The 26,557-nt window shown below is 53.7% G+C and overlaps 11 protein-coding genes across 11 annotated transcripts; 2 read left to right on the plus strand and 9 right to left on the minus strand.

Moving 5' to 3' along the window:
- Positions 1-6,311: 6,311 nt before the first annotated feature.
- Positions 6,312-7,077, minus strand: BGZ61DRAFT_466509 (uncharacterized protein). The gene is made up of 2 exons (XM_046247679.1): positions 6,826-7,077; positions 6,312-6,736 (listed from the first exon to the last, which is right to left on the minus strand). Exons 1-2 carry the CDS (start codon positions 6,957-6,959, stop codon positions 6,661-6,663), a joined length of 210 nt encoding a protein of 69 aa, XP_046094903.1. The 5' UTR covers positions 6,960-7,077; the 3' UTR covers positions 6,312-6,660.
- Positions 6,942-7,217, minus strand: BGZ61DRAFT_466510 (uncharacterized protein; the record flags this gene model as incomplete). Its single annotated transcript, XM_046247680.1, has 1 exon — positions 6,942-7,217. A coding segment is annotated over exon 1 (190 nt), but the record flags the coding sequence as incomplete, so codon positions are not given.
- A 233-nt stretch (positions 7,218-7,450) lies between these two features.
- On the minus strand, positions 7,451-9,306 carry BGZ61DRAFT_189311 (uncharacterized protein). Its single transcript, XM_046237787.1, has one exon. It carries the CDS (start codon positions 9,101-9,103, stop codon positions 7,733-7,735), a length of 1,371 nt encoding a protein of 456 aa, XP_046094905.1. The 5' UTR covers positions 9,104-9,306; the 3' UTR covers positions 7,451-7,732.
- Positions 9,151-10,173, minus strand: BGZ61DRAFT_372296 (uncharacterized protein; the record flags this gene model as incomplete). Its single annotated transcript, XM_046242167.1, has 2 exons — positions 9,151-10,000; positions 10,058-10,173. Coding segments are annotated over 2 exons (966 nt in total), but the record flags the coding sequence as incomplete, so codon positions are not given.
- Positions 10,174-10,665: 492 nt separating this feature from the next.
- On the minus strand, positions 10,666-10,965 carry BGZ61DRAFT_540902 (uncharacterized protein; the record flags this gene model as incomplete). The annotated part of the gene is made up of 1 exon (XM_046254969.1): positions 10,666-10,965. The coding sequence occupies one exon, from the start codon at positions 10,963-10,965 to the stop codon at positions 10,666-10,668; it is 300 nt and encodes a 99-aa protein (XP_046094907.1).
- Positions 10,966-12,457: 1,492 nt separating this feature from the next.
- BGZ61DRAFT_319153 (uncharacterized protein) lies at positions 12,458-12,841 on the minus strand (the record flags this gene model as incomplete). The annotated part of the gene is made up of 1 exon (XM_046238910.1): positions 12,458-12,841. A coding segment is annotated over one exon (384 nt), but the record flags the coding sequence as incomplete, so codon positions are not given.
- Positions 12,842-12,867: 26 nt separating this feature from the next.
- BGZ61DRAFT_372184 (uncharacterized protein) lies at positions 12,868-13,600 on the minus strand (the record flags this gene model as incomplete). The annotated part of the gene is made up of 2 exons (XM_046242160.1): positions 12,868-13,114; positions 13,179-13,600. 2 exons carry the CDS (start codon positions 13,598-13,600, stop codon positions 12,868-12,870), a joined length of 669 nt encoding a protein of 222 aa, XP_046094909.1.
- A 684-nt stretch (positions 13,601-14,284) lies between these two features.
- Positions 14,285-15,057, plus strand: BGZ61DRAFT_189238 (uncharacterized protein). Its single transcript, XM_046237786.1, has one exon. It carries the CDS (start codon positions 14,614-14,616, stop codon positions 14,833-14,835), a length of 222 nt encoding a protein of 73 aa, XP_046094910.1. The 5' UTR covers positions 14,285-14,613; the 3' UTR covers positions 14,836-15,057.
- A 223-nt stretch (positions 15,058-15,280) lies between these two features.
- BGZ61DRAFT_372293 (uncharacterized protein) lies at positions 15,281-15,556 on the minus strand (the record flags this gene model as incomplete). The annotated part of the gene is made up of 1 exon (XM_046242166.1): positions 15,281-15,556. A coding segment is annotated over one exon (276 nt), but the record flags the coding sequence as incomplete, so codon positions are not given.
- On the minus strand, positions 15,368-17,798 carry BGZ61DRAFT_466529 (uncharacterized protein). The gene is made up of 2 exons (XM_046247681.1): positions 17,533-17,798; positions 15,368-17,471 (listed from the first exon to the last, which is right to left on the minus strand). The coding sequence occupies exons 1-2, from the start codon at positions 17,712-17,714 to the stop codon at positions 15,812-15,814; spliced, it is 1,842 nt and encodes a 613-aa protein (XP_046094912.1). The 5' UTR covers positions 17,715-17,798; the 3' UTR covers positions 15,368-15,811.
- A 33-nt stretch (positions 17,799-17,831) lies between these two features.
- Positions 17,832-20,543, plus strand: BGZ61DRAFT_466531 (protein kinase). The gene is made up of 2 exons (XM_046247682.1): positions 17,832-19,022; positions 19,078-20,543. The coding sequence occupies exons 1-2, from the start codon at positions 18,180-18,182 to the stop codon at positions 20,335-20,337; spliced, it is 2,103 nt and encodes a 700-aa protein (XP_046094913.1). The 5' UTR covers positions 17,832-18,179; the 3' UTR covers positions 20,338-20,543.
- Positions 20,544-26,557: the final 6,014 nt, after the last annotated feature.

Consider the following 26,557-nt stretch of genomic DNA (forward strand, 5'->3'; position numbering starts at 1 on the left):
CCTGCTGTTCCCGCTTACACCATGCCTCGACCAGAGCCAGTGAAGGTTCCGCTTGAAGAGATTCGCCGAACGCTGGAAGATCTAGACCGCCAACGCGCTCGAGACCGAGCTCAGCGGGGCTTCGAAACTACCCAGCCACGAAACCGGCCGGGTGGAGCCTTCGTTGACGAGACGGCCATACAGGTTCTCCGAAATTCCTCACAGGAGCCGGTTAGAGTCCCTCTTGACGAGATTCGCCGTACGTTAAGCGACCTGGACCGCCAGCATGTGGAAGAAAGAGCCCGCGGGAGGGGAGGTGGGAAGGCCATGTTACCTCCGGAGGAAATCGCCCGCACGATGAATGACCTAGACCGTCAGCGTGCCGAAGAAACAACTCGTAGAAGGCGAATAGCTCGGTCCCGGGAGGTCATGGAATCAGATCTCCCAAATGGGAAGCTCAGGGTACCCCTTGAGGAGGATAACCGTACAATCGATGGTTTGGATCACCGGCATACCGAACACACAGCCCATCAGAGAGAACGGGGTCGCCAGCAAGAAGCATCGAAGCCACAGACCCAAGGCGAGAGGGTCATGGTGCCCCTCGAGGAGATCACCCGTACGTTGGCTGATCTAGATCGGCAGCATACCGAAGAAACTACCCGTCGGAGACAAGGAGAGCGTCCACAAGAGGCCGTGGAGTCGCAGCTCCGAGACGGCAGGCTTGGACTACCAACTGAGGAGATCACACGTACATTGAAGAACCTAGACCGCCAGCATGCGGAAGAAACACTTCATCGGACGCAAGGCACTGTCCGACAGGGGAAGATCTTATTACCTCCCGAAGAGATCGCTCGTACATTGGATGAGCTAAACCGGCGGCACTCCGGAGGAACGGCCCGTCCCCGCACGTGTGATGATCTGGACCGCCTAACGGCGACCGATACCGAGCCGGTACAAGGGCCAATCACCCCCGAACCGACCTTCCGTCCTCCGCAGACACCGCCTTCCCGCAAGCGCCATCGAGCACAACAAGAAGGCCTTCTGACTCCACCGCCCTCGGGGCCAAGCCGCTCCCGGAAAAGGCCTAGGCAGCTGCACGAGACCGTCCAACTCCAGCAGCAATCCCTCGACGCATTTCTACAATACCGAGAGTCGTGCTTTCACGCTAAGAGGGACGCATCGTTATCAAGATCCTGGTGCAAAGAAGTCCCCCTCGCCCTTCAAATTGAGACTTCGAAGTCATTCTATGAGGCCTTCACCGACGAGAGCACGTTATCCATTTCCCATTGCATATTTTGCTACAGGAAATGCCCGCGAGCCAAGCTCACTACCACCCAGTGGAGAAATTACTTGATTCCCGCGTTGGTGCAGGCTACGACGGCTCTTCAGAAATGCAAGAAGTGTCTCCCACCAGATGGTGGCGATGGGGTCGACATTTGCCTCGAGTGCCGCAGCGGTTTTGAAAAAGGGAAGCTGCCAAAGGCCTGCTCGGTCAACAACATGGATATCGGATGTGAGCATCGTTATCCTAGGGAGCTCGATGGCCTCTCTCCTGTCGAGGAGAGACTGATCGCTCTTCAGGCCCCTTTCGGCTATATCACGAAGTTCACTGTTGATAACAAATCGCCGTCAGGTGTCAGTTACCGGAAACACGTGAAGGGTCACATTGTCGTATTTCCGAATAATGTAGATGACCTAGTTGCCACGGTGCTCCCTCACCCGCTTCTTCAGACAATCGAGAACATCCATGTCTCTTGGAGCGGCGCCAATAGACCAAGCCCAGCGGAAGTGGGGACGCTTCTTCAGGTGCGCAAGTCTCGAGTAACCGCTGCCCTTTTGTGGCTACAGAGGAACAATCCCCTTTACAGGGACATTGAAATCAACCTGGATGAAATACAGAGCTGGCACTACGCAGAGGGCTCAAATGTTCCCGCCGTTCTCATGGAGCGGATGCAGAGGGAGGAACCCTCGGCGGTGGAAAAGACACAAACTGACCCAATCGTCCCGAATACCGATCGCGGATTAGAGGAGAACCGTTTCACAAGCATTGAAGACCTCCTCACCTCGCTACGACCAGACCCAAGCGACGACACCCCTATCTCAGTTGACAATGCGTCGATGGAACAGCCTCACCCACCACCTGAAAATGCCCATATGTCTGCTCCTGACCCAGAGAGCCTCGACCGTGACGGTGATATCCTATACGAGACGTCAACGTCCGGCATGTTTCCTCTGGACGGGCCGTCCGCTTTCGCTGAGGCTGATAAGCTATCCTTCCTAGCTGAGGCTATCCAGCCGAGTCATACTGGACACGGCAATAATGTTGAACCTTCCGCTATGGCTGTCCACGCAGCAGGAGACCAACCGTTCATCCGAGTCGAGCGAGGTGCGGATTTCGCGGACAACCTGCACGAGGACTTCTTTCCACGGACCTTTCCGAAGCTTTTCCCGTGGGGGAGAGGTGGCCCTAAGGCGCTAAGCGAGCCAGACGGCAATTTACACGACGCTTCGGAGCCAGCAAGGCGCGGTGCAAATCACTCGCTCAATTATTGGGCCAAATATGTGTTGCGACGACATGGGGGTCGGTTTGCTACCCATCCGGTCTTTTGTTTCTTGGTCTTCAACATCCTCCTGCGATCCACGAACCGACGTATCAGCATGGTCCGTATGGCAAGGGGCTCGTTCGACAGACTGGAACGGGTCTTTGGACGCCTGACGGCGGACCGCCTAAAAAGAGCCGAGGAGGAGATGCGGGAGACAAGGACCAAGACAGATCCGGACATATCGTTCTTGCTTCGCGAATTGTCCATCTTTGGCCACGCACAGCCGCTCTCCAACGAAACTCGACTCTTGATGCGGAGGAAGATACAAGCAGTGAACGTCTGGACCGGTATGCCTGCTATTTGGATCACCGTCAACCCCAACGATATCAACAATCCGGTCAAGATGTGGCTCTCCATCCACAGGCTCCACGAGCATGACACGGCAAAGGAACTGCTAGCCGATCTCCGGGGAAGGTATGACAGGATCGCCCTCAGCACCATGGACCCAGTTAGCGCCGCCATCTTCTTCCATCGAGAAATCTCGCTGTTCTTTGAGAAATACGTCAGGGCGGGCCAAGAATCGGTTTTCGGCAAGATCAGCCATTACTACGCAACAGTCGAGACGAATGACCGTGGCAGTCTACACTTGCATGGACTACTCTGGTTGGAGGGTAATATGCAGTTGCCTTCCCTGATCGATGATATGGCGAAACCCGAGGAGGGAGAATATCGTGCCCAAGTGGTTCGGTATCTAGACTCGGTATTTCATGAATGTTTAGATGAGGAAGCCGGAAAAGTTGTCAGAAAGGAGAGAAAGCCAATTGACCCGGTCGAGGAAATAATGCAAGACACCGAGGCTCTCGCAGCAGTCTTCGACAAGGAGTCTAATTACATTGCGTACTGTTGCCAGGTGCACTCGCACACCTACACCTGTATCAAGTATTCTCTCAAAGGACTCGTCGGAGAGGGTGCAGGTAAGCACAAACGGACAGCTTGTCGATTCAAAGCGCCTTGGAAGATCGTCGACGACACCGGATTCACGGAGGACGGCCTGCTCAGGATCCGGCGGAGCCACCCGCTCGTCAACCGGTATAACAAAGCAATGGCAGTCGGCCTCCGTCACAACCACGACATCTCGATGATCTTGACGAGAACCAAGGGACTCGCCATGGTATTCTACATCACGAACTACGCCACGAAATTGGACACGCCCATGTGGAAACGCCTTGTCTTCGCGGCTGATGTTCTTCGACAGCTTCGTGAATCTGCGTCGCTGAGGAATCCCGAGCCGAATCTTGCTGAGCAGGATGCCCAGCGCCAGGCCGTAGTGAACGAGAGCCGTCAGTTTCTGATGAGGGCCGCCAATCGGATATTTTCCGAGAGACAGCTTTCGGCCGTGGAGGTCTGTTACTTCCTGCTTGGCTATCAAACGGACTTTACTAACGTGCCGCAATGGTCCTACATAAACTTGACCGCACTCTATTGGACTATTTTTCGGCGTTGGATACACCTCCGTCGCCAAGCCAGCACACAAACAACAGATGCCGAGGAGCCATCAGAAACGGTACAATTTCGGGAAAGTGGTCGGACTTTATTGTACCTGGATGCATACGCCTACCGAGGTCAAGTTCTGAGAGACGTGTGCCTCTATGATTATATGTCTACGATTACCCTGGAGCGTCGCCGCGACCGAGATGAAGATGAAACCCACTTAGCTCTGGAGGGACCTCCGGAGTGCTACGGATGGATCCAAAAGCTTCGCGAACCGCCCGAGTACGCGGTGCCGATCTTTCAGGGATTCATTAGCGACGACCACATGGACGAGCACCCGGTGTACTTCAAACGGTACGCTCCCATTGCTGCCCCATTCACCCCCGAGCCATCTCTGACAATCTGTGCAGCAACTCGGTTCTCCATCTGGCCTTGTTTGTGCCATGGGAAAACTTCCTCTCCGAGACGCAGGGTGATATCACAGGCATATGGCTTCACTGTGCTGCTAGGCTCTGTCCTCGCCTGCGGTCCCATGTCTCAAACATCTCCCTCCTCAGAAAGTCGGCCGAGGATGCTCGTAAAGACGCAAAGCTCTGGGCCAGCCGGTCGGAAGGGGACGACACAGTGGATGTGGACTTTCCTCTGGATGAGGGCGATTATAGCGACGAGCCCATCTCAGCAGAGCCAACTGTGGCAGAGCATCACCAAACCTATACAGCTCTCCTCCAGACTCTTCGAAGTGCCGTGCGAGACTCTGATGCAACGAGAGACTCCCCAGTCCTGCAGAGCCTGATCCAGGATCTGTGCTATGAGAACCCTGTCGAAGAGGATCGGCCTTTCGTCCAACGTCACGACAGTTTTTATCAGCAGATCCGCCATAACCAGAATAGTCCATTATCCCAGTGCCCTATTCCTTCTGCACAAGATCTTCAAGCTGCGGCAAAGGCCCAGGATTTGCTGCATCTCCGGATGCTCGATGAGATGGAGGGCGGCCTCCAAGGTGGTACAACCTCCATTGGTGACGCCGACATCGACGATCTGCTTGCTCGGCAGTGTGACATAGAAATTCCCATTCCGAGACAACATGAATACCCAGTCACACAAAATCCTCGGATGTTTGTTGAGGTGGGTCCCACTAGAGGATTCGTAGAGCTAGGACTTCTTGCCGCCTCCAGCTATTCGCTCAACGATCTGCAGAGCATGGCACTACAACTCGTGTGCCGCTTCTTGGACAAATATATCGCCAACCCTGACTCCGCCGGTCAACATCTTCAGTACGTCGGAGGTCCAGGTGGTACTGGAAAGTCGAGGATTGTCGATGCCTTGCGGGACGTGTTCACTGCCAGAGGTCACCCACATCACCTCCATATTACCGGTACATCAGGCAGTGCTGCCGCCCAGATCGGCGGCACCACACTTCACTCGGCCTTGGGACTAGACACCCACCGTTCTTACAACAAAAAACAGCCTCCAACATTCTCGGAAGCGAAGAAATGGATGTGGAAGCAGAAGTTGGCTCTCGTGATCGACGAAGTGAGCATGCTCGGGGGGGCCACTCTGTTCAATGCCAGCTGCCATCTTCAGGCCCTCCGCGACTGCCCCGATAAGCCATTTGGCAGTATTCCCGTTGTTCTCTTGATGGGAGATTTCTACCAGTTTGCCCCCGTGCTAGAAACAAGCCTCTTGGTGGACCGAATGGCGGATCTCGCTTACACGGCCTCCCTAGGACAGGCAACTATTTCTCACCACCGCGGCCACAGTCTGTGGCTATTGTTCAAGACTGTTATTCTCCTTGAGGAACAAGTCCGCGCCCGAGACGATCCACAACTAGGCGCCCTTTTGGACAGAATACGGGCTGGAACCCAGACAATGGAGGACCTTGACCTACTCAACACCAAGCTCGTGGACCGCTCCCAACTCACCTTCAAAGATGGCTTGCGCGCCATAACACCACTCAACCGTAACCGATGGAGCCTCAACACGGAAGCCGTGGTAGACTGGGCCCGCTTTCGCAGGAGACATATCTCGGTCTTCGTCTCAACCCACGCCTGGCGCAGTCGGGCGTTATCCCAGCAGGAGGTGGCCCAGACCATCGAACAACGCGACAACTCCAACTGCAAGATCCCTGGCGTCTTCTTCTACGCCCAGGGGATGCCTGTAGTTATCAACAAAAATACATACACCGGCTTAAAGGTTGTAAATGGGGCGGAGTTTGCGTCTGCGGACATCATTCCCGATCCGAAATCCCCAGGCTACCATCTTGCGGACGACGTTACCATCCATTTTGGACCGCCACTGGGCATATTGTTAGAGTCGCAAGAAATAAAGGATTTAGCAATCCCAGCCCTCCCAACGGGCACCGTGCTCATCCGGCCTACCACGCATACCCTAGATCCAGCCAACTCACACTACAAGTTCCTATCCGGGAAATGCGCTCGGCGAGGGCTGCCAGTTGTCCCATCCTTTGTCCTCACTGACTATAAATCCCAGGGCAAGACTTTTGAGGACGTGCTCTTGGAGCTGCGAGGAAACCGTATGACGAATGGTCAGCCTTCGAAATGCGATTTTACCAGCCTCTATGTACAAATATCTAGGTGCAGAACACTACAGGGCATCAAGCTTCTTAGTCCCGTACGGCCGCAGGATTTCATCGGGAATCAGCCAGACCAAGGCATAATTGATGCCATGCAGAGGTTGACGGATCTGGCAGCAGAAACGAGACGCTTATTTGAAAGTCAGCAAATCCTCGCGGCAAGGTAGGAACGCCACTCCGAGGGCGCAAACCCGGATTCATCGTCGATTGTTGAGATACGTGATCATTTGGTTGTCGAGGTCGGCCCGGTTTGCAGACTGAGTGCCGACACGGTGAAAGACCAGCGGAACCTGGATAAGTCTCGGGACGGGGGGGATGTAATTAGAGAAGACGGGATGATCTACCTGGATCATTGTCACGGACCAAGGTGCGAATCTGATTCTCTCAACATCGCATTGACGATGACGGCTTGGATGGATCCTGGTCTACTGCTTGTGACTGGCGCTGCTGTAGCTGATGCACCTGATTGTGGGGCTGCTGGAGCAGGAGCTTGGGGCGTAGGGACTAACGGAGGCGAAATTTCTGATTCTGAATCCGTGTCCATGTTATCCCATTTCGAGTAATCAATAGTCATGGAGAATTATTCAATGCCATCTCTTGAGGAAGATTCAGATTGAATAAATTGGATGTGCCAAAAGGTAAAGAAATAAGACACGAAGCAGCGTTAAACTACAATGCTGTCGAATGTGGGGTCTGAGTAGTCTGAGTAGTAAGCCAGAGCTTGTGCGCGCAAAAGGCAAAAAAATAATGGTCACACACAGACGCCACCCACCCTTGTAAGCGTAAGCGCCTTACTTTAAGCGCCTTACTTCTCAAGCTCTCAACTCGTTCCGAAAAGGCATTGGCGGACCCCGTAGGGGACCGGTCTCCTGTAAGTGCCTTACTTCTCAAGTTCTCAACTCGTTCCGAAAAGGCATTGGCGGACCCCGTAGGGGACCGGTCTCCTGTTTCCGCCCCCGCTCTCCCTCAGCGACTCGGGCCACGGAACGGTCCGTGCAATTCCGCCTGCACCACAACATACACGCCTCATCAAGCCATCAAGTATGCGCCTCAACTTAGGCTGAAACGCCACAAAAGTGAATCAAAGAGCTACAAAGACTAGGGCGCGCCAGGGCCCGATGTCCTGTTAGGACAAGCGGACTCTAAGGCCTTTTGCTTCTAATACCTCACCACCACACCAAACAGAGTGGAGGACGAAGTATGAGCTGTCAAATCTACTCATATATTTTTCGGCACTGTGCCATTCCGGCTTCCAAGGAGGTTGCATATCAAGGTGGAACTGGCGATAATGCCGCAACTCCGCAGGCACGGATGCCTGTGTGACAGGAAAGTTCGGAAATACATATTGAAGTCCCGCCATGAGAGGGGTGAGAGCGGTAGGCGAGCGCGTCAAAAGGCTATTGATGCCAGCAAAATTCCTGGGCCTCACCTCGTTTGCAAGATCCTTGAGTGATATCACATGGGTTGGCTTCAAGACCCAGGACCTAATAGGATCATAGTGAGTTCTGTCAAGGAGAAAGTAGCACTCCCGACTAGCTCCTGCCGATAAAAATTGCTCGATGTTCTCCCACCAGACAGCTAATGTCCGGTTAATATGGGCAGCGGCTGGGTTTACCGGTAGGACGGCAAAAGAGCCAAAGAATGCGCAGAAGGCTGCCCATATCTTGCAGCTGGAGGCGTGTGGACGAATCTCCCACGTCGGGAGAATTGGTAACAAGTCATTTGGAGATGCACCTTCATCCAGTAACGACTTAACGATGGATCCAGGTGCGCCTGAGTAAGCTGCGCTGAATAGCAGAGATAGTGTTCCATGCAGGCACAGTAAAGACGGATCTCTTCTGATCCTGTGCACTGAGAGGTAGTTGGGCGCCGCGTTTTTCTGGGCCATACGGTGCACGAGCGACATTGGAGGATGGTTCAGGAACACTTCCGCTATTCCTGTTGGGGTCTGGAGTGGCACTGCGTCATATGCGGACCGAGTTTGCGAGGTCCAGTCGACATGAGCGTCGAATGCATCCACGATACCGTCGAGGGCCTCCCAAGCTCGCGGGGTTATTCGGTCGTCGAGACTTTCAATGAGATGTCGATGAAATGGCAGCTCCCCTGCCATGCTTGTTGGACAAAACTTTGCCTCTGCCATCCACAATCTGGCCAGAGAGTCGACAGAAAAGAGACCCGTATGCTGCTTCTGAAACTCCTGAGCTACGGGGCTTTCAGAGATGAACTCGCGGGCGGTCTTGTGGAAGAACTCGACGCGCTTGGTAAAGAACCGAGACGGGTGCTCGTCTCTGTGGTGGGAAGAATTCACCTCCAACAGCCCCCGGGTGAGGTCGCCAAGTTGGGACTCAACCTGGAGATGCCGGTCCTGTATTTTTTCTTCTGAATAAGGGCCCTCATTTTCCCTATGAGGGAAGCTAGATGCGCCGAGATCATCCAGCCATGAAAGGTACAACGCATTTGTAGGAGAAAACTCATGTTTGGTATGGCTCCAAGCCATAAAAACCAGAAAGCTGAGGGCCTTGGGTCGATCTAGTGGAGGAATGGTCACGAGTATATGGGTGTATAGATTGGTAAGATCTTGTGGACTCTCGTCCAGCCGTCTCTCGAGTGCCGCCAGCGGTTGGTACTGCAAACCAGGCGTATAAGAGAATTGACGACCAAATGGGCCCACAGGAAAACCCCTTCCGCCTTATCAACAACTCTTTCAACCAAGGCTGGATATGCAGACTGGATCTCGTCGGTAAGACGCTTCCGCTTTTTGAACGTGTTAAGCCCAAATACTCGAATGTCATGGGATGTCAGCTCGTCGAGTCGAAGACGTTGGGAAGAGAAAATGGAGTCCTGAAATTGAAAGTAAGGACGCGAGGTTGCAAGTATCTTAACATTCTCGCTCGACGACCCAGTTACGAGACTGTCAGCAAGCGTCTGATACACGAAGCTGTCCTGGGCGCCGATTTCGTCAAGACCGTCGATGAAGAAGCACAACCGATATTCGGGGCCCGGTGAGGTTGAGACGAGCCGATTAAATGCATCGACATAGTCATCCCGCCGAAAGTATATCCCATCCATACTGTCTTGGAATCCACTTCTTGAGAACGCCTTGTACGGCCTTGGGAAGACCGTTGGTATGAGATCGGGGCACTTTCTGAGGGTTTCGAAGAGGAGGGAACGGTAGAGGCCGTCCCACGATCGCTGGGGCTCATCACCAGAGTTCCAGAAGAAGAAGTGACCAAAAACAAGTTTCGATCCGCCATCACCTGCCCACGTTTCAAGCTCTCGCATAGTCCTCGGATGCCTGAGCAGCAATTTCATCAACGTTGATTTGCCTGTCCCTGGTCGGCCAGAGATGTGGAAGACGCCACTGTCTTTACGTAACCAGTTGGCCAATGCATTCCTCGCAGCTGACCTCAAACGGTCTTGTTGTTCCGCTTTGGGATCCGAAGGTCCTGACCCATCGTCCCTGTCCGCAGTCTCTTCCAGGATCCAGGCATAGGTGCCCTCACATGCGTCTATGACCGAGTCTTCTCTTGAGTACATGGATGGATAGTAAAGATGTCGGAGAATTCGGATTTCCGGAGACGGGCCGTAGTTCCCACGAAGAAGACCGTCTAGAGCTGCCTCGATACGGCTCAAGTCAGAACTTTTGTTGTTGTGCCTTGTGACTGAGCCGGTTGTACGTGGCAAGTATCGGAAGGGGAGTGGCTACTGGACGTCTCGGCAGCGGTATGACTCTGTGAAATGGTTTCGAGTCTCTTGACGGCATCTTGGATTGTTTTCAGGTACTCGATAACCAACTCAGAATCTTTCTTCAAGTCGGTATGAAAGCTGCTCAGTTGGACTTGGACGCAGAGTTGGCGCTCTCTATAAGATTGTTAATCCATGCCTCGTACGTTTCGGTAGGTATATTAGGGAGGCTAGCAGGGAGTTAACCGGAAAGTCGTACTCAAGGATAACCACAAGTCGCAGCAGGAGCTGTGAGCGGTACTTGTCAAGTCGACGTTCCAGATCAGCTACTGGGCCTTTCATTCGCATGTTGCGGATTGCAAGCTTAGCGCTTTTCTATGTTGATGTTTGAGACGAGGCCTTGAGAGTGTCCAGAAGCTTGGATAGATCGTCCGAGATGGAACGACACTTGGACGCGATGTCTCTCAGAGCTTCCGCATTCTCGGACGTCCCGACAATCTTCTGACAAAGGTGCCCAGACACATCGTGCAAGTCCTCGTTGATATGACTGAGGTGAGCATTGTCGGCTGTTTCCCCGGCTCGCGATATTTCCAGGGTACCGCTGATGAGCTTCTGGGAGAACTCGATGAAAGTGAGAATACTCGAAGCGAGACTAACAGCAGTAACGGGGTCCATCGAAGCTAGAGGCTAAAGAACTCGTTGTCGTAGTCGGGGGAAAACGATGGGTTTACGAAACGATGACAGATGCTCCGAGGGGATCGATGGATATCGCGGTAGGAAGATGATGGGTTCCAAACTCGGTGACTGGACCAGCTCTGGATGATTAGCGACGAGCCGTGGGAGACTTTGGAGGGAGCTGCAGTGGGTGTTTGCCCAACTTCTGCCCAACTTCTGCCCAGCTTCTGCAGTTACCCCGCCGCAGCCTCGCCAAGCTTCGTCTTGTGATCATCACCGGTACCCGCTGCAAGATTTATGCCTTGAGGATCATCCTTCCGCCACACAAAAAGGTGCGAACTCCCGGGCCACCTAACGATCTGATGCCTTGAGGAACGAAAGGCTTCTTTTTCCGCGCCCTCTCTCACCCTCAAAGCCCCAATTCACAAGCCACAGCACGGCCACGATTATAAATCCTCATGTAAATCCTCATAGCACACATTGCCTTGAGGAACGAAAGGCTTCTTTGCCTTGAGGAACGAAAGGTTCTTCCTTCCGCGCTCTCTCTGCCTAACGCCCGGTCCAGTTAGCGCCCTGATCTGCCTGCGCCCTGTGCCTTGAGGAACGAAAGGCTTCTTTTTCCGCGCCCCTCTCAACTCTCTACCATGAAAGCCACAACAGCATGGCCACACACAGGCCACAATCCAGATTCACAGGCCACACTTACAAGCCTCAAGAGTAGCAATTGAAGAGCCGAAGAGCCACAAGCCTTTTAAACGAAGAGCTACGTAGAATGGTGTTGGGGGATACCTCTGAGCGATGAAATCTAGCCTGGCCAATCAAAGGCCGGCAGCGCGGCTAAACTCCGGAAGGCTCCACTCAGTGAGAATACGGCTCACCATCGCCTTTGCCTACTTCCGCGCGCTTGACCGCTTCCTCGACGTTCCATGTTTGAAGCAGCGCCTCGCTTAAGCGCGCTTCTCCCTGGAGACGCGTCCACTTCTTCTGAATCTATCATGTTTATAGCATTATTATACCGTAGTTCTGCTCTGAAACGGGCCAATTACTCACCTATAACAATCGCTGATGCGCCATCTTCTCGACCGCCTAAAGAATCCCGTCAGTCAAGAAGGCTTGTGCTGTTGGAAATACCAACCATTTGACCCCAGTGGCCGCTCGGTTTGAGGGCGTGCTATGCTGGGACTGCTCAGTCTCGGAGGAGATGAGAGCTGCTTAGTTACTTCTGAAGATTCTCTCTCCTCCACTGCCTTCCCCTTTCCACCCCTTTTCCCATTTCTCGCGACACCCGCTACAGAAGAAGGCTCTGTGGGACGGTTTGGAGGCGAACCGACCGGGCTGTTGCTGAACGGGTTTCGGCCCTTGCCCGGCTCGGTGGCCCTTGCTTTCTGTGGGGAAGCGCCATTGCCGTAATATTTCTGCTTCACCACTGAATGGCTCAGATCCTGTAGACAGCCTTATGGCTACCTGTTAACTTCTCAGAGGCGTCCATGCTGCGTGATGTGACGAGGATGATTCCATTGCGGCGTTTCGGTAGGAAGACTGCGAGTGGCCGCTGCACGCTCAGTGCAGCAGGGTTCTCGTCCGCTGGATGGCATACTGCCCCATCTCTTCCGGCGCTGGAGCTGGGGTAGAAGAGGTTGACGTCGTCAACATTGTCCAAGACCATTAACCACGGGCCAGCTTCCTCTCTCTGCAGCCAGTCGCGAACTAGCCGGAGCACGTCGACGCTGGGATCGTTTCGCCTAGGTAGCCGTAGATTGTCCGCAATGGACCGGTATGCCTCTTCAAACCTTGGCTTCGAACTCGCGTGTACCCAGAAGACGCTGGTTTGCGGTGACGTGTCGCGGATGTGATGCGCAAATTGAATAGCGACCTGCGATTTACTACGGCCAGTCAGCGTGATTATGGTCTGCACAAGTTCGTTAGCCACTCCGGCTCGTACCCGAATCCGCCCATGCCAACGAGGGCCATGCGACCGACGGGGCCTGTATATTGCTCCCCCATCCACGCCATAATATTGGGTCGGTCGACGAAGTCGGGATCGCGTTCGAATGGTAGGTTGAAGCAGGGCTTGCGAGCTATCGATGCATCCTCTTCGGGCTGGAGCGAGACGCCTTCGATCCTCTGCTGTATGTCGAGCAGAATTGTACTGCGAAAACAATCTCGTTAGCCGTTCCATCGTGCTCAATACATCCGGCAGTTTGCTGGCTTACGTTTGGTCGATTTGTAGACCTAGAGTGATGGTCCGTTCATAGCGTTCTAGGTTAGAGACGATATCGCTGACCTCCTTGCTGTCGAACGGCCACTTGAGGGCACGAAGTCCGAAACGGCGCATCGCCTTGCGGGCCTTGCCCGGATCCAGCCTGCTCTGCAACTGGACCAGCTCTGATGTGCAGCCATCAACAGAGTCGACCAGTTTTCGCGACGTCGCGAGCGCTTGATCATTCAGGTTATCAAGAAGATGATGAACACCCTGGAGGGTTGTGCCTAGGTCGTCCAACCGGCTTCGGAGGCGTGTGATGTCAGCCCTAGCGTTCCCGACAGCGGTGGAGTATTGGAGACAGAGGACGGCGACGTTGGCGGACAGGTCGATGATTGCGATGACGCTTGCAGCGAGGCCCACAGCATCGGCCATGGCACGCGATAACACACTGATGGTCAGGGAAGCAGTTTCGAGGGAGTCTAGTTCGCGCTTCAACAGCCCGAGACGATGAGGGAGGGGATCTAGCAGCGGTACTAAGGCGGGTGCCCAACGAGGCTGCAGCGTGGCTGAGTTGCGGCTTAGACTTCCGCCGAGGAGGCAGAAGCGTTTTCGCGCATTTTGCAATGATTGGCCCGACACAGGACATCGCTATGTTGAGAGAGAGGCAACGGCTGATAGTGAAAATGAGCACAAGAATCTGTTCTCTGGAGGCGCTTGCTCCCGTTGATGTCCGCGGTCAGCAGTCTCCTAGCGCTGCTGTGGGGCATAGCGCGTCGTGGACGCGTTGAGTCGCTCACTGCTCCCTGAGCGACTGGAGTGTGGCGCGCGCAGGCCATCGTCAAAGCCTGTCCCGGATTAGTGGGTACGGGACGGTAGTCTGCAGATCTCGATACAAGGAGGGTCATGATAATTGTATCCAACCCCCACCATAACGGCTACATAGCAGCCCGGAGTTCAGGCTAGAACAGAGAGCACAAGGTGTCTGTTCTTAAACGCATGCGTCAGATCGAACAACAGACATCCGTTTGGACGAAGCAGCATCCATTAACAACTAGCTTCTAGTCTGTTTTTGCATACCTGAAGTCCACTATTGTCCTCTTGGTCGATGTACCTGCCCCGCAGACCAAAGCTTGAACCTTTACTGGCGGCCAGGGACATCCGTCCCGTAAGAGGCGACGGGGTTCACCAGCTTCTGCCACGACCTCAGCCACGTGGCTGAAATTCCACACAGAACTAACCTGGCAGACGTTGGCTGGGTCTCTTTAGGTTCCCCTCCCAGTCACTCTCTCAAGCCAACAGACAGAGGGCGGGCCCACGGGTGCGGCTAACACCGCGTTGCCTGAACGGTAGTTCTTAGCCCATGACCATCGCCTGGGTCCTCCATACCAAGTGCTGGTGACGACTCTCCAGCTAAGCTTCGGACAACTACGAGCACGTCAGAGATCATGCTGCCTTTCTGTCACGCCAGGTTTACTAACGCTGGACCGCTCACCGCAGCACCATGCCTGACAATGGCATTCGCCTACTTGCCCTCGACGACGGCGGCGGGTCCGCGGCCTGTCCTCGCTGATGATTCTACAAAATCTCATGTCTACCATCGACCCCGACTCCCGCCCAAGCCATGCGATTACTTCGGCATGATCTGCGGCACCAGCACCGGCGCCTGATCGCCATCATGCTGGGGCGCCTGAACCGTTGACGAATGCATCGCTGCCTACCAGTCCTTGTCCGACAAGGTGTTCGAGAAGAAGAGCCATAGGGTCAAGATCAACGGCCAGTTACAGGGCAGATTCGATATTGTGTCGCTGGAGCAGGCGGTCAAGCAGATCCTGGTGGACAACGGCCACGGCGAAGACGCGCTTCTTAAAGATCCCTCCAAAACAGCTTGCAAAGTGTGCGTTTCTGACTCTCTCGTTTCCTTGCGGCACAGCTAACCGACAAGCTTCGTGTGCGCGACTAGCAAAGAAACCGGAGACACGGTGTGCCTAACGAGCTACCGTCCCCGCGGACTGGCTCACCTATATGACTCCACCAAGATATGGCAAGCCGGTCGGGCTACGTCTGCCGCGACTACCTTCACGTCGGAAGCTTCTGTGAGTAGACTCCGATAACTCATAGCTTTCGGTGCATTTTCCCGTCTAAGAACGCCGTCTTCGCCATCAAAATATCCTCGGAAAGTCCTCGACTTGATCGGCTTTGATTGCGTGAACCTCCAGTCGCCTTGATATCTATTGTCTCTTGCTTCCATGCTCGCTTGTTTGGCACCAACTGCGCCAACGGACGCCGAGGCGGCCTGAGCAGCGAAGCCCGTTCAATGTCAATTATTATGATCCCATTGGTCTCGGGAATGAACAACATGTTTGCGACGCGCACATCCTTGTGGACCACGCTCTGGTGTCTGGTGTCAATCGGGGACGGGCGTGCCCGCGCTCATCCCCGCGCGTGATGATGTTTTGGGCGTCAGGGCCACGTCGCAGCAGAAAGAGTGAAGACAGTGAAGACGACCCCCCAGGTTCAGGCACATGAAACGTTGTCTCCGCGAAAGCCCGTTTAGCAGGGTTGCTTACTAACAAAACATGACAAATATGACAGGCAGTCTGGTCAATTTATTGGATGAGCACAACGGAAGTATGCACCACCCCCTCACCGACCCCGCCTTCGCCGCCGACGTCTCCGTAGCACTTCTGCAGCAGGTTTGGCAACACCGCGTCGACCGACACTCTGCAGCTCCCTCTTCGTACCCGTCAAAGCTTTTGTGCTCCCCGCGGACAAATGAGACCTGGGCGGTTGTGCAACCTTCGCTGTGGGCCACGATGGCGGTCTTGGTTGGGAAGTATCGCGCTCTGAAGCCGGCTTGACAGCGCCTTGGAGCGCTGCGATACGTGCGCTACGGCGGGGTCCCTCGGGTATTGCCCCAGCGTCCCGGGGTGCCGGTTGCGTCCCTTCGGCTTTTGGCGGGGCCTCAGCTCTGCTGCTTGGATCCAGCTCCTGATCATCAAGCTTCTGCTTTTTCGGGTTTCGTCTGCCCACAGGCTCTGCGTCGTTAGTAAGCTTCCTCTTCGTCCTACTGGCTGCAGGAGGCATAGTCTTGCTGGCGTCGGACTGGGCCATCTCGGCCTCGATCAAAGGAACTTGCTCCAGAACCCATTGCACAAGGACGCGGTGACGAGCAGCGTTTCTCCTTGCATCCGCGTAGTCGAATGTTGCCCGAACAAATTCCGTGATTCGATCGTTCCGTTTCCGGATCTGCCCGAACCGTCGCTTTGCAGCAAGCAATTTCTCTGCACCGACTTTCAACATCGATATCCGCTTTGCCTTGGGAATACGTAAACGCTTCGGATCTTCTTGGGTCAACACATAGATTCGTTTCGCTTCGGACTCTGCCATCTGCACGGCCTTCATGGCTTGATCCTCTTCTGTCTGGCACTCCATCCCTGATGCGGCGGTCCGCACAAACTCTTTCGTCTCGTGAGGTCTCGGTATCTTCGCATCGACAAGCTCCTGCCAGGCCTTGTCGTGCTTTGGCTCTAGGCGCTCGATATCGCCGATGTACTTGTCAAGCCACCAGTACTCGTAGTTGAGGTATTCGATCCACGTTGCCAGCCGATCCTGTTTCTTGGGGTCTTCCTCGAGCTCAAACGGTTGGGTGAAGTCGTGGCGTGTGAGGCGGCGCTTCACCGCCGCTGCATAGTCGTGGAACCCGTCGCAGTCGCGTTCTCTGTAGAGGCGTCGCTGCCGTCTGCGAAGTAATTGCATCTGATCCCATTCCGGCTTAAGGCATGACGGATCAGCTTCAATCTCGGCCAGGCGCCGGGCACGTGTTTCCTTCAAACAGTCTCGTTTTATCCAGTGCTTCTGCTGCTCGACATACGCCGGGAAGCCACCATCGTCGTCCTCACGGCCTCGATTATCGTTTTGCCACTTGCGGAAGTCCTGCCACCTCTGCAACTGTCTCTGGAATATGCCTCCAGGGCGTATTTGGGTGAGGGACTCCTGCCAAGGTCGCAGAATCTCAGCATAGTTGTTTGGATTCCTATAAACATCCTGAATAACGTCTATGGGGTATAATGGGCGGCCGCCATCGTCGATGAGCTCATGGTAAGACTCAATCTCGTCTCTCGTCCTGTGGACCTCGAGGTCGAACGGTGGGGTAGGGGACTCCGATCGCTCGATGGCTTTTAGTTCGGGTCGTAATGAAAAGCTATTGTTGGGCGATACTTGGCGTAGGCGTGCATCAAGGTCGTCGAGGTCGAGTGGGCGAGAACAAGCCGTGGGACTCTGGGCTAGGCCGCGTTCTTGGGCCCTACATCGTCATCAGCAGAAAGCGCAAAGGACATGCGCTGAGCGGGTCGGGAAATACTCACTTCAGCCTCTCAGCGAGACGGTTGCGTTCATCCTTGGACAGCTTGTCCCACCCGTCAACAGGGAGCTCGAAACCACCACCGGGGCGGCGATGCTTCTTCATGAACATGCCAAGCTCAGCATCGCCCATAGCAGCGATCTCATCAACGGATAATGTCGCTGTTGCCATGTCTGTGGAAGCCATGCTACCATCGATGGAGGTGAAATGAAAAGGAGCTATACCGAGAGATGGTCGACATGAGGGGTATGATTGAATGTTCTGTTGATATGACACTTGGCTAACATTTAATACCTGAGGCAGCCAAGTCCGCTGCTAAATGGGGCTTAGAGGTGGGGCCCAGGGCTGCTTGCACTTGGGTACATTGTGGTTCTACGAAATTACAATGGATTCCCGTACCTTGCGTGAATGGTGCCACAGGGTGGCTAGGATGGCCAACCAAAGGTGTCTTCAGCCGCTGGGTGTGCCGTAGAGTGCGGGGTAGAGGCTTCATTGGGTGTCGTTCGTTGCGTTGCTAACAGTCGCGGCGGGCGACACGCACTGGCACCCGCTTGCCATGGTACATGGGCTGATGCCCTTTTCTAACTGTGAGAACGGCATCCTTTTCTTTTCTTTACTTTCTCATCTTCTTGTACCTGAATACCATTCAGCATGGAACACACAGACACGATCGCCTATTTGTATCCCCATGGGTTTGGGGCTGTTGTCAAGAGGGCATCAAAAGCGATCGAGGCGAACCCGCGTTACGTGCCTCCGCGGCTTCAGCCCACCGAGGATCGATACAGCCGTCGCGAGCGAGAGTCAACCGAGCCACCGGAAACCCAGGGTGGTTCGGCCCTTGATATTTTACCTTGCCTCGTGGTCGGATTTAGCGACGTCCCACGAACCAACCGTGGGCTTATCTTCGGTTCGAACCCGAATTGCGATGTCTTTCTGGATTATCAGGGCATATCCAATTGCCACTTCAGTTTGACCTTCGACGAATTCAACCGCCCCATCGTCAAAGATTTGGATTCTCTCATTGGGACTCAAGTCACTTATGATGGGGAGGGGGAGGGGACGCGGAGGCATTTCCAGTGGATCGTGGGTGGCCACCGTATCCCCCAGCGGATGAAAAGCATCATCATCACTGTGGAGGACACCATCTCCTTCCAAATCGTGGTTCCATTCCACGACGTATCGTCCCCGGTGTATATGGATAAGGTCAACAGGTTCAACCAGGGCACGGCAACTGCCGAGGGCCTCCTCGACGATCTCGGGGTCTCGAATCCGGACACCCGACTTGCCACGGGGGCCCACACACCGGGCGCCGGAGAGATATACCTGAGGAAGAAACTCGGCGAAGGTGCCTTTGGCACTGTGACTCATTTATGGAACGTCAGTACTGGGGATGAGCGTGTCATCAAAGCACCTAGCCGAAAAGCCATTCGAAAAGGGCTAGTCGACCCCAACTCGTGGCGCCGGGAGGCTCGCATCATGGGCCAGATCTCACATGTTTGTATGCCGTTTCGCTGTCTGTCGCCACCCTTCTAATGGTCTCTCTCTCTAGCCCCATATCGTGAGACTTGTCGGGTCGTTCTTCACACCACAACCTCAATTATACCTGGAATATGTGCCGTGTGGATCCCTTGAGGACCATGAGGAAATATCATACGATGAGACCTTGACGATCATCAAACAATGCTTATCAGCTCTGGCATATTTACATGGGAGAGAGACGCCGATCGCGCACCGAGACATCAAACCGGCCAACATCCTTGTCCAGTATCGATTTGGCGGCGACATCCACGTCAAGTTAGGGGACTTCGGATTATCACGGGACAGCTCCGAGTTGATGACCATCTGTGGAACTCAGAAGTATCTTGCGCCGGAGATCTATTCAGAGTTACAGCGCTATGTTGGTGACGAAGCCAGGCTGGGTTATACCCCGGCCGTCGATATCTGGTCTCTCGGCGTGGTGGCGTGCGAGCTGGCATGCGGTCTTCCCCGATACAAAGACCAGTATAGGAGTAGCGGTGTTACCTGGTGCGAAAAGATCGTCACGAGACTCCGCAGTAACTTTCAGAAGAGGCCGAGCGGCCTAGGACGACTTCTGTTGAACACCATGGTTATCCTGTCGCCAGAGTCGCGGTTCTCAGCTAGCGACTGCTATGATGTGGTGGTGGATCTATCTGGTGCCGAGGAGGGCTCCTTTCACACATCGACCCTAGCTTCATACCCCGAGGAAGAGGACCAGACGACGCTTATATACAACCCGCAGAATTATGGAGCTGAGGACCCATCAACTGTGGTCTACCAGCCAAGGTCTATGGGAGCGGCTACCTCATCCTATTTCGTCAGGTCAGAAGCACCGCCTCCTGAGTCGTTTTCCTCGTCAAGTGTGACCCAGAAGACGGACGAAGCGTCCGAAGCACCATCGTCCGAAGCGGTCAGACGGTACACCAATTGGCAACAAGGCCATGAAATGACCCATTTTTTGGAAGACTACTCGGCGGATCCATTCAATCCCGTCTATGTTGGATCAATCTTAGCTTCACAGCTAGGCGGGAACAATTCGGACGGTCGAGCGAGCCAATTCTCGCAAGGTTCTGCGCAGAAGGACCAGGCCTGGGCCGCAGGTTCGGAGACTGGTATTGGCTCAAGACTCGCAAGATCGAGTATTCCGCGAAGCGAGAACGGAGGATGGCACCCAGCGAATGGAACTCCTACAACGGAGGGAGTCAATTCGATCGGCGTAGATGAGTACGAGGAAATGGCACAGGCGGCATTTATGCTTCAAGCCATTGGCCAGGGCTTCGGGGCGCCGTAGAGACGTGGAGAAATTAAAGGATTTCAGTCTTTACCTTGTATTATATTCTAGGCCTGTTTGTTCCTTGAGCCATGTGCGATATTCTTATCGATAGTGTGATCTTATCGATAAGACCCTGCTCTGTTGCTGAGACTTCCTTCACCTGGACCGAGTACCACAACCGGATCTGGCTAGCAACGAGATGTTCCCGAAATGGCGACTAATGGTTGGCTGATAGCGTCCCGGAGAAATACACTGCCGGTCCTCATTTCTGTCATTAAAGCTCTCCTTCATTACGACCAACGACGGGCATGGCGGGTCTGCACACCATCATGACCTTACTTGGGCGGTTAACCATTGGCCCGTACCGCACCTAGAGAAGAGTCATTGGACTGACATGCATGCACAACGCGATCTCACCAGTCGGTAATTTCCCCACATACCCTTCGACAGGATCCTGCGGCGTCTGCTCCAACGCGACTGCGGACCGAGAGACCGCGGCCTCCCTAGATTCCCTCTTGGTTTCGACTCTCACAATAGTCGCTCCTGGCGAGACCACCACGAAATCGAAAGCGACAGCGCGCAGATGAGCAGGTTGTTAGTCTCCCCAGGCTCCGCTACATCTAGGTGCGAGTCCTTCATAGGCCACGAAAGGATAACCTCCCAGACATGTGGGGCGCGCACGTTCCTGTGGCTCGTTTCCTGTGGGTCATCTGTGGGTCATTTCATGTGGGCGCTCGGCTCCCTCTAGCCGGTCGTTGTTTCCTGGCTACATACTTAGGTTGCACCTGGGCAACTGGTTGCTCCTGGCCTGGGCCTTCTGGCCTGGCTACTGGCGCCTGGGCTACTGGTTGCGCCTTCTGGCCTGGCTACTGGCTGCGCCTGGGCATCGAAATGGTCTACCCAGAAGACGCAGGAATATCATATCGAAGCTAAGGGATTTCCCGGTGATCTGCCGGATCTGGTGATCCGCCGGATCACCGCCACTTCGCACACTCAACATCAATCGACAATTACTCAACAACCATGGCGCCGATTGATGAGGCCCTTGATTTCCTGAAATCGTCGGAATCAGTTAATTATGCTGAGACTGCACGGCGTTTCAATTGCGACGAGACGACCTTGCGACGCCGACATCAAGGCAAACAGCGGTCAAGACGAGATGCCGACAGTTTGTATAAGTCACGTCTGTCAAAACAACAAGAACGGGATCTTATCGCTTATATTCATAAGCTTTCATCGCGTGGCATTCCCCCTACCTTACCTATGATAAAGAACTTCGCCCAGGATATCGCCAAAATCGAGGTCGGAAAGGACTGGCCGTACAGCTTCGTTCGACGCAATCGTGATGAGTTAGGTTGTACATGGTTCGACGGGTTGGACATCGCGCGAAAGAGAGCCGATAATGCCTCTAGGTATAGGGCTTATTTTGAGCTTGTAAGCCAATGCACGAAGCTTCCCTTTCACAACTGACAGTGGAAGATCCGCACAAAAATCGAGAAATACAACATCCTACCCTGCAACACGTATAACGCGGATGAGAAAGGATTTCTCTTGGGTGTGATCAATCGAACGAAGAGAGTATTTTCCATTAACGTCAAAAAGCAAGGCAAATTGCTCGGTGCGTCGCAAGATGGTAATCGATCTTGGATTACGTTCCTGGCGTGCATCAGCCAGGACATGACATCGCTGCCCCCATTCCTCATCTATCAAGGCAAACCAGGACAAGTCCAGGACTCTTGGCTCAATGAATTTGACCCAGAACATCAATCAGCCTTCTTTACCACCTCAGAAACGGGGTGGACAAATCACGAGCTTGGAAAAGAGTGGCTCGTCGGTGTTTTCGATCGCTTTACTAAGGCAAAAGCTCGAAACGGTCGTGATTATCGCCTTCTCATTACCGACGGCCACTCTAGCCATGTTAATATGGACTTTCTGGAGTGGTGTGACCAGCACCGGATTATCGTTGCGGTGTTTCCCCCCCATTCCACGCATCGGCTGCAACCCTTGGACGTGTCGCTATTCAGCCCCCTTTCGACCGCATACTCAAATCAGCTTATCCAGTGGACAGCAAAAACACAAGGCCTTATTGGCCTATCGAAACGTGAGTTCTGGACTTTATTTTGGAACGCATTTGAGACTTCCTTCTCTTCCGAGAACATTGCGAGTGGGTGGAAACGGACTGGTCTCCTGCCTTTTGACCCAGAAGTGGTCCTATCGCAGATCACTGAGAAAAAAGATGATGATTCGAATACGGGTAGCGACTCGGCAGAATCACTAGCCCTTCAGCAACCTACGGCCCGAGATTTACGCCGACTTATTGACAAAGTAGTCGACAAATCCTCTATCGATGCTGACCGCAACAGCCGAAAGCTGAAGAACACCCTCGAAAGCCTGCAATCTGAGGTTGAACTGCTTCGATATGAGAATCAAGGACTCCGCGAGACAATTAGCCAAGAAAAGAAGCGCAGACAGCGCGGTAAAGCTCTGAAAGATCTGCTCTTTGATCGTACAGATCCAAATTCAGCTCAGGTGTTTAGCCCAGCAAAAGTCGCTCAAGCCCGCCTAAAGAAAGCGGCGATGGACGCCCAAAAGAAAGAGGAGGTTCTGCAGAAGGAATCGCAAAAGGCTCAGCGACAGCAGAAGGCGGCGGAGCAAAAAGCTCTCGCTCTGGAGAAGAGGAGGCAACGAGAGGCGGAAATAGAGAGAAAACGGCAGGTAAGGGAGGCCAGGCAGCAAGAGAAGGAGACCAATCGACAGATTCGACAAGAACTTAAGCGTCGCAATCTGGAAATGGCACATGAAATGCAACATGAACGACGGGTGGCTTCTGAAGGCCGCGAGAAGAGTCCGGACGTTCGAGACGAGATAATCGTCGCTCTTCCACTCATACCAGAGCCGCCGGTAGCATCACAGGCCCTAGATCTACCAAAAGACAACCGAAAAGGGAAGGCAGCGACCACTCCAATCCGTACCGCTCGTCCGAAAAGACCCTGTCTAGCTGTTGAGAGTGATCGGGAGATGGTAGTCGCATTTCGGGGTACCGGGCGGCCGCAGCGGAATAGCAAGCGACCACGATGGCTTGATGACTGCGAAATAGACTGAGACATATCTTATAGTTGCATTTTCATTATGTGTTTAATTTTGGAAGATTTGGGACTGCGGCTGTGGAGCTATTATAGATTGATGTCTGGAATGCAAGTAGGTGTAAGTCCGGCGAATCACCAGATCCGGCAGATCACCGGGAAATCCCTTAATGGGTCAGGGTCGGGCGGCGAGACCTGATCGATGGGAAATCCTGGGATGCCTTCAACTCATCCAAGGTGATGGGTCAGTATATGACCGAAGCAATAGCCAGGACTTCCCTGCAAAGGCCCGCATCCTTCGAATCACCGATATGCCCTATCATTCGGTCATAGAGCGAATTAAGCCCCGGAAGGAATGACTTCGGGAACGGCATGTACCGCCTTGTCCACTATTCCCCTCACCGCTTGCACTGCTTGCAAGCCTTCGCTGATGCCTCGCTTGATGGACGCTGCCTTCTGCGTCCAGTCCAGTCCTTCCTGGACCAACTGCCAGGGCTCCTAATAGTGCGGACCATTAAGAGCACTATTAGTGCACACTGTAGTCCAGACTAATAGTCTATGCACTATTGGTTCAGTGTGACGTCTCTCGGACTACACCGATGGTTCAGTGCAGTCCTCTCGGACCACACTGATAGTCCAGTGTAACTCGACCAGACTGACCAGTAGTTCAGTGCGAGGGACGCAGACTAACAGTCTCACTATTAGTGCGCCCAAGACTCAACGTGCGTCAAGCAGCGTCTTCCCGAGTTTGGAGGCCGCTGCAGAGAACCCAGTCAAGAACTCCGCGACCCAACGCGTCGGACGCGTCGACCGCGTGTGGCGAAATTTTCAACATGGTGCTAAGACATGTTAGCAGGTACAATTGTTACACTGCGTTGATATATTGTACCTTAAGTATCACGTAACTGAAACCATCTTCTTAACAAAGAGCCCAGAATTGCCTGCATGTACATGTTCAGCAGCAACTTGATTTTATAGCTTTGGAATGGGCTATCTGGCTGATTTCCAAGAAGAATATTTACAGCCTGAGAGACGATGAAGGGCATGTTATCTGAGTTGCGAATCTCAAGTCGTGGAGTTAAGAGATACAAATCCTGCCATTACGTATGAGCGAGGTGCCAGGTAGCCTCTATCCGGCACCTATAGGGTAGGCTAGCTCTCATATCCTATTGAGCGAAATGGTTGAGATGCCGAGACTCACGCTGGTCGCTCCCATGAAAATCACATTCATACAAGCCAGATCATAGTTACTGAGTTGCTGAGAGCTCCAGTCCGGTATCAATTCCATCATGATCTGAGATGTATCGCCAAGTTGTTTGTTTTGCAGTCGCAAACGCTGCATGATGCCAAACAGTGGCCCCCATTTTCCCCGCCTATGTGATACATTACGTCCCAACCCAAAGCGCAGTTTAAGTCAAATTCAGTCCGCCTGAAAGCTATTTATCTCTTAAGCCTTTTCGTCTACTCTCAATTTCCCATGCCGTATCGTTTTTATTGAAGCCAGGAGTCCACTACACTCATGGACGTTCGTCTCAGCCACAATAGTGCCCTGGAAGGATGGACCACCACACGCGATGCTCAACTCACGGCCCCGCCGCTCGGCTTACGTGCGCAAACTGAAAAGCGAGGTCAAGAATCAATTGTAATCTGACACCTGGCTGGCGCGAGACGAGCGCGAAGCCGGCGCGAGCGGACCAGTGCGCGACGATCCAAGGTTTTCGCGTGACGCTGACGCTGAAGGGGATGCTCCCCAGTAGCCGATCATTGGCCAGCAAAGGTGGCATCCAAGTCGTGGCGCGTTTCACGTTTACCTCCCAGAGGAGGAGCGATTTGGAACCTGTGGTCCAAACCAAAATTTCTAGGACTTCTAAGTTAGCCGGTTGCGAAGCATGGGTGGCCAGATTCCAATGATTGGAAGCGGTTGGTTGATTTCGGGCCGTGCTGCTTGGCCTTGCCTGGGTATTTGTAGTCATCCATTCTCAAGTGCCTGGAATGGTGAAGAGAGAACGTTGTCTACCACAGTTTCTCCATGCCGACTACTATTGAAGTCGAGACACCAAAGTGCCACAAGCAATCTGGTCTACTCCAACAATTCCGCTCCGCCAGACTCCCATGATCACCACTCTTATTGTCTACGTGCCGTCTCTACTGAATCATGTCTTCCATCGTGGATCACTCCGAGGCAGCTAGTGCTATTGGCAGCACCAGCCATCTGGATGATTCTGACCTTATTAGTGATACAGCGGCCACCACGTCGCTTGCATCATCGTCTTCGCCACCTTTTAGCGTCTCCCGACAAAAAAAGTCTCCTATTTGGCAGTATTGTCGAAGAGAGGAAGGCAAGAGTATCCCGGTAGCTTGGGTCGATTCCAACGGAACGAAATGGTGGCATTGCCAGCCCTGCTTCGACAAGAAAAGAGCGAAGAAATACAATTACTCTGGAGGGTCGACCGCCATCGTCAATCATCTGCGGAAGGAGCACAATATCACGATTTCTGGAAGTCAAGAGACCAGGCGGGAAGTGACGCAAAGTCGCCTTGGAGACATCACTGCCTTCCTGGCCAATGAAACCCTACCCCCCGCCAAGAAACGCAAGGTGACGGCAGAGGAAGATGCCCTAGACCAAGCCACTCTGCGCGAATTGTACTGCCGCTACACTGTAGCTTGCAGCCTCCCCTTTGCTCATGTTGAGCAGCCGGCCTTTCGCGACTTTATCCGGTATATTCGCCCGGCTGCTGATGATCTCCTCCCGATGACTGGCGACACGGTCAAAAATGACTTACAATGGGGCTACGACAACAAAAAGGAGTTTGTAAGGCGAGCTCTACAGAATGCCCTTTCTTCAATCCACATTGTTCCCGACAACTGGACATCGCCAAATTGTTTGGGCGTAATCGGATTCACAGTTCAATTCGTTACCGAAGACCATGGCCTGCAGTCCCTGGTGGTGAGGATCAAAGAACTGGAAGGACAGCACAGCGGCGAGAACATGGCAGAAGCCATCATGGAGTTCATACGAGAATATGGAATAGCGTCAAAAGTTGGATACTTCATGATGGATAATGCCACCAACATGAACACCATGATCGACAAAGTATCGGACGACTTGGAACACGAGTTCGATGTCTTCTACGATCCTCTTCCTCACCGGCTTC

Source organism: Ilyonectria robusta (genome assembly GCF_021365365.1).
Source record: "Ilyonectria robusta strain PMI_751 chromosome Unknown BGZ61scaffold_50, whole genome shotgun sequence".
Classification (NCBI taxonomy): Eukaryota; Fungi; Ascomycota; class Sordariomycetes; order Hypocreales; family Nectriaceae; genus Ilyonectria; species Ilyonectria robusta.